General features: G+C 44.4%; 1 protein-coding gene across 5 annotated transcripts in view; it reads left to right on the top strand.

Annotated features, from left to right (window-relative positions):
* LOC147017723 (semaphorin-6A-like) overlaps positions 1–12,176 on the top strand; it is an 89,529-nt gene that overhangs the window by 59,966 nt on the left and 17,387 nt on the right. For all 5 annotated transcript variants that reach the window (XM_085847564.1, XM_085847566.1, XM_085847567.1 and 2 more), the window contains 5 exons: positions 1,852–2,078; positions 6,471–6,602; positions 6,712–6,867; positions 7,821–8,021; positions 8,371–8,505. In XM_085847564.1, coding sequence (XP_085703690.1) covers positions 1,852–2,078; positions 6,471–6,602; positions 6,712–6,867; positions 7,821–8,021; positions 8,371–8,505 — 851 coding nt within the window. The remainder of the gene's footprint in view (positions 1–1,851; positions 2,079–6,470; positions 6,603–6,711; positions 6,868–7,820; positions 8,022–8,370; positions 8,506–12,176) is intronic.

The following is a 12,176-nucleotide window of genomic DNA, read 5'->3' on the forward strand; positions in this document are numbered from 1 at the left end:
TGACTGCAAGAGGGGCCTTCTTGTCCCTCTCTGGAAAGGGAAGGGTGGTCACCAGGACAGCAACAACTACTGAGGGGTGATGCTGCTCTCAGTGCTGGGCAAGGTCTTTGCTCGGATAATTCTTGATAGGGTTCGCCACCATCTGCTTGAGCACCAGCGTCCAGAGCAGACAGGCTTTACACTAAAGAGGTCGATAATTGACCGTATCCTTGCTCTTCAGGTCCTCACCGAACATAGATGAGAGTTTCGGCAGGGGCTGCTTGCAGCTTACGTTGATCTCTGTAAAGCGTTTGATTCAGTGAATCGGGATGCCCTCTGGAGGATTATTGGTCTTCATGGGGTGCCACCAAAACTGATCAATCTGATGTCTGAACTCTACTCTGGTACAGAGAGTGCTGCGAGATGTGGTGGTACCATCTCTGACTTATTTCCAGTTGTTACTGGAGTTCATCAGGGGTGTGTACTGGCCCCCACACTTTTCAGCGCTTGTATGGGCTGGATTCTGGGGAGGATGTCGGAGTGATCAAGTTGCGGTGCATCGTTTGGGAATGTCAAGTTCTCGGACCTTGATTTCGCAGATGATGCAGTCATCTTTGCGGAGACTTTAGACATCCTTTTGGGGCCCTTGGGGTGTTGATTGAGGAGTCTGAGCCGCTGGGATTACAGGTTTCCTGGGTCAAAATTAAGATCCAGGTTTTTAGTGACCTCTTGGATGCTGCTATCTTGTCTGATAACTGTTTTTGGTGAGGATGTTAAGGTCACAGAGAGATTCACTTTCATTGGCAGTAATATTCATGTCTCCGCTGGCTGTGAGCCAGAGGTCAATATACTTCTGTGTGTCGGACCTGGGGAGTTATGGATTCACTGGATCATGGAGTCTGGCGCTGTTGGTACTTGTGCAGGAGGATGAAGGTCGAAGTCTTCAGGTCCTTGATGCTTCCAGTCTTGCTCTATGGATATGAGACTTCGTCTCAGATCCATGGATCCGAGATGGAGACTTAACTCCTTTGTACCAGATCTCTTCGGAAAATCCTTGGCTATCGCTGGTCGGACTTTGTGGCCAATGAGCGTTTGCTGAGAGGGACTCAGGTGAGAGTTGTTACCTGCATAGTCCGTGAGTGTTCGCTGCAGCTGTATGGACATGTGGCTCGTTTTCCTGTCGCTGATCCTGCTCACCAGATTCTCTCAGCGAGGGAGTCTCGTGAGTGGAGCAGGCCAACGGGCCGACCACGTTCCTCGTGATTGAAGCAGGTGTATCAGCATCTCCAGGAGATGGGGATGGCCAGACAGAGGCCGCTAAAGTTCCATGGAAAATGAACGCAGTTGTGCGCTGCTCCGGCGCATGCTCCCATATGTGACCTGACCTGATCTGATGTACACACAATAGGCATTATATCAAAATGTCATGTGACATGTGGTAAAGTTTCAACTTCCCCCGTTGAAGGGTTTTCTCTGTACACTCAATATGTGCTTTATCAAATGGTCATGTATCATGTGGGGAAGTTTAAATTTCCTCCGTTGAACGGTTTCCGATGTACGCTTTTCACAAAATGCAAGACACATACATACATACATACATACATACATACATACATACAAACGCGACCAATTGCTTCACCCCACTTTTCGCTTCATGCGTATGTGCCAATAACACTGCAAACAACAGTCAAAAATAGCAGAGACCAATCCAGGATGGTATCCTTAGGTTGGAAGTGAAACAAAACGCATCCAAACAAGAAGGAGACCAGTTCCGCGATATCTGACGTTGACCATATTTCTCTGTCCTACTTCCGTATTTTTTTTTCTCTTTTCTCATTTTTTTTTTTCTAATCCTCTTTGTTTTTTTTCAAGGTGGTGATTTCCCGTGTAGCTCGTGTTTGCAAGAATGATCAAGGTGGTTCTCAGCGTGTTTTGGAGCGGCACTGGACATCTTTTCAGAAGTTACGCCTCAACTGTTCAGCATCTGGACGGCACGGGCAGCCGAGCTTCCAGTTTAATGAATTGCAAGATGTTGCGGGTCCTGTACATATTGAAGGAAGAGATCTCATTGTTGGGGTTTTCACTACACCCCCGAACAGGTGATCGGGGTAGTTATAATGTCGCTTGGTTTCCCATGTCATTTGGGGAATTATGAGTGAAAACCTTGAAAGTACTTTGAAGACAAAAGAGATGACTAGTTGTTTGTTTACCTGAATGGAATATGATGGTAAAGATTTGTACTTGTGGATAGTTAGACGATTGCTGCAGATTAACAACACGGACAACCGTCAATACAGGATAAGGAAAGGCTCATAGAGATATAGACAATCGATGTGTAATGTGGTGGTTGAACAAGGGATTCAACACACAAAGAGCATCATCATGGTTATTTAGAATTCATACAGCCTAAGCAAAGAAAGAGCGACTGCTGCGACCCGTAGTTATTTCGTGGTGTGAGTGCACATGGAGCTCATGACCCACTCCTGCCCTACTATTCCCAATCACTACGCGTAATAGATGCACGGTTTCCCTCCAGGAGTGCTCGATCTTCCTCACGTTTGCTCCGGGTCACCAGCGCAATGCAATTGATGTAACTCTTCTTGGAACTGTCCCAAAGACACGGTGACGTTCCAGCACCGACAAGAGCTCTGGGGACACTTGCGCTGCACAAGGGTTGATGCTGTGCAGGTCAGCACTCTTTGGCCTAGTGCAGCGTGGTCAGGCAGTCCGTAGTCTTCTCAGTGGGGTAAATATGTGTTGTAACTTTCACCTTCGACCCTTTGCTTTTGCCCTTTGGCTGCTCTTGGCATTCCGCCCACCCAGCTTTCCACAACAGCCCGTTGGTGCTTCTGCCCTGGAACGTAGCTGCACCGTTGTCCTTGCTTTGTCCGATAATTTAGAATATATAACTATGTTGTCTTGTTTCAACTTATGTCACTTCCTTCACTTCGATGAGCACTCATCAGTGTGGGAGAGGGCTGAGAGGTGTCCTAGAGCTACACACACTTGCCTGTCTAAGCTGTTTAGCCTTGGTTTGAATCTCGACCCAGCTATGAACTTTCATCCCGGTATTTCACATGCAGGGCTGATTCATCAATGTATGTGCCATCCCTCGGATGGACGTTAAGCTGGTATCCCGTGTGCCAGCATTCGTTGGCGGAAGTTAACGGTCCCATGATGTCCTTCGCGAAGAGTATGCGAGCTATTGCCGGAACCGTGAACAAATTACTAATTCTTGCCCTCACCAGCAGAGGGCATTATATTGGCGGCACAGTCACACCTTCAGCCAATGATGCTACCCTGCAGCCTTGTGCTGCATACAAATGGAGCTGAAGTAGAGGAGAACCTTATTTGTCATGTGAAATTGTGCATTTACAACCCTTATATGTGTGATGTTATGCTGGCACAAAGCATGTGTGAGTTACATACCTCAAGGAGTGAAGAGAGGGCATGTGTACATGAGGGTGACGGTATACTTGGAACATAATAACGGAACTCCAACATGAAGTGCTGAGGGGTGAAGCACAGATCTCACACCAGAAATTGTTGTTATTCGTACATATTATGCACCTGTACATGTCTGGGTGTATGACAATGGGCTCCCACGTCTTGATATGGATATTGTGCATGGGGATTATTGCTGTTCTGGCTGAAAATGTTAATGTTCACGATCAGTCTAAAGTTTTAGAACACCCCCGTTTCTCCAGTTTTTATTGAAATTTAAGTAGTTCAAGTCCGGTGAATAACCTGAAATGGTACAAAGCTAAGCAGTAAACTGCCAGAGGTTAAAAAAAGGTTTACGTTACCAAAAACTGAAAAATAATGTACATTTCAGAGTTGTTAAAAAAGGCCCTTTTCAGTGAAGAAGTAATGGGTTAGCAACTTCAGCTGTTCTGCAGCAATCGAAGTGGATTAAGCCTTGAAAGTTGATGCAAACAATTCCTACAGGTGTCGCAACTTTTGTTGATTAGTTGATTAGCAGCACCATGCAATACCCTCTGGTCTACGCCTCGGTGGTCAGGGGTTCAGGCGACAGAAAGATAACGACCCAAGTCATACCTCCAGGCTATGTCAGAACTACCTTAGCAGAAAAGAACAAGACGGTCGGCTTCAAATCATGGAATGGCCAGCACAGTCTCCATACTTAAACCCCATCGAGCTGGTTTGGGATGAACTGGACAGAAAGGTGAAAGCAAAGAAACCAACAAGTGCAACACATTTGTGGGAACTTCTGCAACAATGTTGGGAAGAACTTTCCGAACAATATTTGATTTCCATTGAAGAAAGAATGACACGAGTATGTTCGGCTGTTATATCTGCAAAAGGTGGCTACTTTGGCGAGTCAAAAATTTAGACTAAATTTTGTTCAACAAAACGATTCCATGATTTCTTTTTTTTTATCTGCAATTGTTTATTTGTTCTCTGCTTTAATTTCAGAATACATTGAAACATTAAACTGCTTAAATTTCATTAAAAACTGGAAAAATGGGGGTGTTCTCAAACTTCTGACCAGTAGTGTAGATATCATGAGGGGAGTCGAGATATCTGATAGTTAAATGCTTTTGTCGTCTGCCCCTCCATCTTGGATTGAAGGAATGCCATGGAATCGTCTTCCTGATTGGTGGTGGCATGAATTTGTCTCCAGTTTGGGACTCATTTTCAGAGCAGAGTGCTGTTACTATACATCATCATGTCTTGTGTGAAGCACAAAGCAGGGTGAAGCAATTGCTTCACTCTGCCTGTCTGTCTCCAGACGTCATATGATCGTGGAACTACTTAATTGCAATTGAATTTTATATCTTGAACACTGTAGAACATGAATCGGAAACATGAATCAGAACATGTACCTGCAGTTCAGCAGTGCTTTGGCTCTGAATTTGGCAAATTCTACGGAATCTCATCCCCGATCGATCGTACTTGTGCACAGAGGAGATCACACATGTCTTTCCTGTTTGATATATTCATGTGCAGCCTGTGGCTGCTTGGCTATGTCGTTGATGAAATACCTCTGGTACTCATTTTGCCGACCTCACGGAAGGATGACAGGCTGAGTCAACCAACCTGGTGTTAATTCAATGATGCCACGGGCTTGAACTCAAGACCCCAAGATCTGAAGCCAGCCACCTTAACCGTTAAGCCAACACCAGGCTTTTTGTCTGTCCGGAAGTGAAACCAAATTGAAAATCGTTCCAAACAGTAAACCGACTGTTTTTGGGGATGTCATGAAGGACACAAACAGACATGAATAACTAATGTAACATGTTAAATATGGCGGTGTGAAAGACGCTGCATCAACGGCGGGAAACTGCCGGAAGAAAAAGTATTTTGTTTTCTTTTCTGCAGCCTTCAAAAGCTTTCTTTTATTTAAATTGAATTATCGACGTAAACACTGTAGAACATAAATCACCTTCTGGCACTTGCAAAAACCCCCAGTTCAGCAGTACTCGGACAAAACATTACGGCATTTTATGCCATCTCGCCGTTTTAGGCAATCAGATTTGCTGCTCGCGCTCTCAGTGTCGGGGCATATCGAGATTCAGCCAAAATCGCGGCTCGAATGAAATCTATATCGTGCTCGGAAACGCAAAGCAAGAGTTTGAAGGACCCTGCCCGTCTTTTATCTCTAGACTGCACGGAGTAAGGTGTTCTATGAACTCTGTAGTCGTATATATGTTTTGAGGCCATTTGTTTCATTTTTTTATTTATTTCATTTTTAGGTTCAGCTCACTGACCTAATATAACCGTTCGATGTCCTCAGATCCGTCCGTCTGTCTGTCTGTCCGTCCGTCCGTCTGTCAACAATTTCTATTTTTCTATCTCCTAGACGATTGAGTTCTAACTTGACACGATGATTATACTAGTTACTCTCTATAGATCGTCTGAGCCCTTTTTCACATTCTCGCCTCGGGGTCAAGGTCACAGGGTCATCAAGTGCAAAATGACCGATTGGTCGAATGGCCTATAAGGAAGCATCGGACGGCTATAATGCATCATGGGTTCCGTAGGGATTATTAAGAAGATTTAATTCGACCAACTAGTTTCTCGTTACCCGTGTCGTCTGGCCCTGTTTATTGGGCAACATGGGGTCCGCTGACTTCAACGCGGCTTCACGCGGTTATTTTAAATTTAATTTAAATTCTGTTTTCACTTTTCATAGTCGCTAAGGTTGGTTAACACTCGGTTGCATCAATTTTTGTAGCCGAGCTGACCGTGAAACCCGCTCAGGTGTATTATTTCATACGTATACAATGCCGCAAAGTTTATTTCAGCTTTTCTCCTATTTCTGCTTATTCCTAAATTCCTTCTGGTTTGTCTGTTAATCGGACCGAGCAGCTGACTCGGTCCGGGCAATGTTGACACACCAAGGTCCCGACGTAATATGTGGATTGTTTTCTGTTCTCATTGTGAATGTGACATTGTAATGTGTGTGTGTGTGTGTGTGTGTGTGTGTGTGTGTGTGTGTGTGTGTGTGTGTGTGTGTGTGTGAGCAGTGTTGCAGGGTCAGCAGTTTGTGCTTTCGACATGGCTGATGTTATCGATGCTTTCCACGGTCGTTTTCAACGTCAGAAGTCATCGGACTCTCTCTGGACACCCGTTCCGAATGGTGCTGTTCCTTTTCCAAGGTGAAGCACATGGTAGACCATTTCCATCACCATTTATTACTTTTACCTGGTGCCAAAACAGCAATTTAATGGAAAAAAATATATATTTTAACTCCTTTAACCCCACAAGGCCTGGTGTGTGTGCGGGCATGGGTGATGCTTCAGAATTCTCGAGTTCCAAAAAATTCCCAGACATCTCTCTGACTTTTGCCAAAAGTCACCCATTGCTGAGTGGCGGTGTCCCGGCGCTCAGCAATTCCCCCTGGCTCACTGTCACACAAACAAGGTACCAGGAAAGTGGAATTCACTTACATTCACCCTCACCCAGCATGCTCTTGCTTCTGTCGATCTTGTATCAATGTCTTGTTTCTATCTTGTACATGACATTATCTATAATTGTACATCAACAAGCAAATTCATGCTTTTCCATTTCATTTCCTGTCATCGTACCCACTAGGGCTGACAGGATGGCCTCGAGATATGCACACTCACCTCTAAGCTGTCTCGCCTGGGTTCGAATACTGACTCGGTGATCAATGTGCGCCATCCCTCGGATGGACAACATTAATCGGGTGTCCTGTCTGCCGGCATTAGTTCCATGCTGTTCACATGCTGTTCCATGCTGGATGGGGGATAACCTAAGGTAGCGGTGAAGAGCTGCATTGAAGCCCTGGAGGGAAAAAAAATTAGGGAAGTTGATTCCACAGGAGAGAGAGAAAAGAGGAACAAATAAGTGGAGTTGAGCAGTGAGCCTGGATTTTGGGACTGGAAGACCGTGTGCACCCTGCAGAAACTTGGGAGGGACAGAGCCAAGAGAGGGAAGAGGATGCAAGACCAAAAAGGAGGTGGTTATAATGCAGAGAGGCCACCAACCTGCCTTCAACGTGAATCGATTAATTAATCGATTAATTAATTAATCGATCCGGGGGTTTAATCCTCATTGCACATCGACAATGAAAGTCTCGTCTTCACAACTTATCTTGTCGATGTCAGTGCAGCATGATGTATTGCTTGCACTCTCACATCTAGCTTGAACGTCTGTCTTTATGTTAACACCGAGCTCAGTTCATCATCAACCTGGTTTAGTTAGTTAAAATATCTAAATTTCCTTTTGGAGAAATGAGGGTGCACATGAAAGCTGCATGGAGTTCGTCATTGTCTTTATCATCTTCCTCCTCATGATTTTCCGCCTTCACCCAATCACCATGCTGTTCCTTATCCTGTTGCGTTTGCTTACAGATCTCGCTCGGTACTTGTTGCTGTGGATGCAAATGCTGGACCACATGGGAACCACACGGTTGTCTTCATAGTATCAAACTCAGGACATGTGACCAAGTTTCGACCACCACTCCCCCTTTTTTCCTCGAACATGGTTCTGCAGCAGAGAAAGCCTCGAGGAAGCCTGGTTTTGGAAGAGTTGGATGCATACAATGCACCAAGGTGTGTGGCTTGTGTGAAGTGAAAAATAAGTTAATTGTTCAACCTGGTTGGTTAATTGAATGAGATAGCTCGCCTACTCTTCGCGAAGCACCCCATGGGATTTTTAACTTCCACCGATGAATGCTGGAAGATGGAATGCCCGCTTAACGTCCATCCGAGGGATGGCACACACATTGATGAAGAACACCCTGCCGCCGAAACACCGGGATGACAGTTTATAGCTTGGTCGGGATTCGAACACAGGGTGGACAGTTTGGAGGGAAGTGTGCGTACCTCTAGAATTAGGGTATTCATTTCTCTGTGAATGCTGTAACTTTACATGAATTTTTATTTTGTCGGACATCTTCAGGTGCAGTGGTCATGGGAACCAAAAACCACAGTCTCTGTGGCTAGACAGCCCCTCACATTCCCTCTGGGTCGCCTTTGGCAGCTGTGTCCGTCGCCTGCCTCTGAGCCATTGTCACCGCCATAGCACCTGTAAAGGGTATGTAGAAACTCGATTAACTCACTCTCAGGTAACTCACGAAACGATAACTCGCTCTCAGAGCAAAATCATCATTTCTGGATGGTACACCGACTGAGCGATCCTGTGTCAAAGGGTGTTTCTTTGTGTACATGTGCAAGGCTCGTGGAAGAGTGATAGCAGAATGGAAGGGGGAAACACCAACAGCAGAGTAGAAGTGAGAGTGAGATCAAGGGGAGGGGGAGAACAAATTGCACACAAGCTGAATTAAATATGGCAAAGAAGAGGAAGGGGAAAGTGGAGATAAAGCAAAAAAGGAAAAAAAAAACCCAACAAACCTTCAACTAGCAAACTAAAAGGGGTGAGAGAGAGAGAGAGAGAGAGAGATAGAGAGAGAGAGAGAGAGAGAGAGAGAGAGAGAGAGAGAGAGAGAGAGAGAGAGAGAGAGAGAGAGAGAGAGAGAGAGAGACACAGAGAGAGACACAGAGAGAGACACAGAGAGAGAGAGACACAGAGAGACACAGAGAGAGAGAGAGACACAGAGAGAGAGAGAGACACAGAGAGAGAGAGAGACACAGAGAGAGAGAGACACAGAGAGAGAGAGACACAGAGAGAGAGAGACACAGAGAGAGAGAGACACAGAGAGAGAGAGACACACAGAGAGAGAGAGAGACACACAGAGAGAGAGAGACACACAGAGAGAGAGAGACACACAGAGAGAGAGAGACACACAGAGAGAGAGAGACACACAGAGAGAGAGATAGAGATAGAGATAGAGATATATAGATCACAATAACCTGGAAAAAGAGAGTGCTTGGGAATGGGGGAAAATGAGATCATGGGTATGGATGGGGGATAACCTAAGGTAGCGGTGAAGAGCTGCATTGAAGCCCTGGAGGGAAAAAAAATTAGGGAAGTTGATTCCACAGGAGAGAGAGAAAAGAGGAACAAATAAGTGGAGTTGAGCAGTGAGCCTGGATTTTGGGACTGGAAGACCGTGTGCACCCTGCAGAAACTTGGGAGGGACAGAGCCAAGAGAGGGAAGAGGATGCAAGACCAAAAAGGAGGTGGTTATAATGCAGAGAGGCCACCAACCTGCCTTCAACGTGAGAGTAACGTGTCCTTACTTTACATGGAATCAAGAAGGGCAAGACGTGAGGCAGGGGCGTCAGCTCGCTCAACGGAAAAATAATGAAACTTGTCGTATTGTCATCAACTCTCCATGGGGTATGTGGGATGAGGATGATGACATCATCAGTGAAATGGTATTCCAGCCGTAATTAATTTGTTGAATCAAAATCTTCATCGAAAAAATCTGAAACTTCATATATCTGATATACGATCCAATGTGAGTGGTTAATTAAATTTACGACATCATGGGTCACGTGGTCTAGTGGCCATGTCGGATTGAAAAAAAAAAAAGTAAAAAAAATCTTCTCCAGAACCGCTTAATAGATGGATGTGAAACTTCATACATATGATCAACGAGCCACGAGGAATATAGATTTAAGATTTCAACAAAATAGGACACATGGTCTGACAGCCGTGTTGGAGTTGAGCTGAAACCTTTAAAAACATCTTCTCTCAAATCGCTGAACCAATGGATCCGAAACGTTAAGTGTATGATCGACGACCCATGGGTGTTAACTGAAACATCATCAGTCACGTGGTTTGGCAGCCATCTTTGATTAAATGAAACTTTTAAAAACAAACCTTATCCTCTGAAACCGCTGAACAGATTGAAGCGAAACATATACAAATACATATATATATATATATATATATATATATATATATATATATATATATATATATATATTTTTTTTTTTTAAAGAAGAAGAAAGTGCTTCCAACGAAAGTAAAAAAAAAACTAGATCGACTCCACTAATTTGAGCAAAAAGCGAGAGCAGACCCGGTCTTGGGAAACGTTTTGCCAGCTTCATCAGGCACAATAGATCCCGAGCCTCAGCACGTGTCTGGTTTTTATTTTGATACGACCGCTCATTTCCAGTCACGTGCTGGTGCTCGAAGTTAAATGGAGGAGTGCCTTTTTACCCCTCAGCCCGAATTGGCTAAGGGGTATTGTCATCACAGGCGTTGTCCATCCGGGCGGGCGGGCGTCCGTTTGTCAACTTTTGGTTTCCGTCAATTTCGAGGAGAACGCCTTGTCCGATTAAATCCATTTTTGCAGGGTGTGTTGGGGTTGAGTAGAGGAAGGTTCCTTTCGAAAATGGGCGCGCTGCGGTTTTCAATGTGGCCTCCACGGCAGCCATCTTGAAATTGTTTTCCAGACAATAACTTGAGAACGGCTTGACAGATTGATTTTGTTTTTTATTTTATTTTGCAAAGCAAAAATAAATGTCAAATGACATCAAAGATGGGGTGCCCTGCTTTTCTTTTTCTTTTTCTTCTTTTTTTTTTTCTACTTGCACTTGATCTGGTGTTGTGTGTGTGCGTGCGTGCGCCGTGCTGCTATTTTCAATATGGCCACCATCTTGAAATTGGTTTGCGTCAAGGGGCTGAGGGGTTACGCCCGCTTAGCGGTGCTATTTTTTTTTTTTTTGCAAAAACAAAAACAAACGTCAAATCACATCATTGATGGGGGTACTCTGCTGTTTTTTATTTTTTATTTTTTTTAACTTACACGTGATCTGGTGTTGTATATGTGTGTGTGTGTGTGCGCTTATTGTTGTTTTTGTGTTTCCGGGGCTTGAACGCGGCTGGTTTCGTGTCTGGGTTGGGCATGATGAGGTGTTTGTTGTGCGAGTGTTGGGGTTCTTGTTGGGTGTTGTTCACATGTGGATATATATATATATATATATATATATATATATATATATATATATATATATATATATATATATATATATGTGGTTGACTACCCATGGTAAATAAAGTTTAGTAACGATGATGTCATCGGTCACGTCGTGCAGTAGTCACATTGGATTGAAGTGAAAACCCTTCAAAAATCTTCTTTGAAACTGCTGAACTGATGGATGCGAAAGTTGAGATTACTATGTGTGCAATCAAAGCAGGGTTGTATCAAAGCAGGGTGGTTTGGGCCCCGGCCGTAACTGCCCATTTCATATTCATCTCCATTGATGCAATTTCGCCTTAATGTGCACAAAAGTGGTCGTTAAATATGCTAATAATAATATAATCAATCATTAACCAATAAAGCCACAGATAATGACAATGTATGTGATATAATAGGGTGTATGGATTATACTGGTATCTGGGTGGTAAAGGCAGTCGGCCCTAATAGTCACGTGTTCAGTTAATGATGGTATTCTTGATAAGAATGAATACGTGAGCTGAGACTATGCGTTCTACGAATGCTACTCGTTTAGGAAGTAGATGGGAGGGTTTACCAGACAGTCCTTTCAGAGAGACAGGGTGGGAGTGTGACATTTGTCGGGGGTTGAAAGTTATATTCCAAGTGTTGGACCAGTTCCTGATTCTGTCAAAGTCTGCAGAGAGGGAACAGACTGCTGCCTGCCTGTCTGAAGGATCAGAGATGATACATCAGAGGGTGGAATCATCAGCAGAGAGATGGGCAGGATTTTTCAGAGAATCAGAAAGATTATTGATGAAGATGAGGAACAAGATTGGGGATGCATTGGGGCACTCCAGTCTTGACAGGGAGAGGAGATGGGAGGATCCCGCTGAGAGCTGCATGCTGACTACGGGAG

The sequence above is a fragment of the Eptatretus burgeri genome, chromosome 11, assembly GCF_056783735.1.
Source record: "Eptatretus burgeri isolate ZD-2024b chromosome 11, Ebu_testis_v1, whole genome shotgun sequence".
Lineage (NCBI taxonomy): Eukaryota > Metazoa > Chordata > Myxini > Myxiniformes > Myxinidae > Eptatretus > Eptatretus burgeri.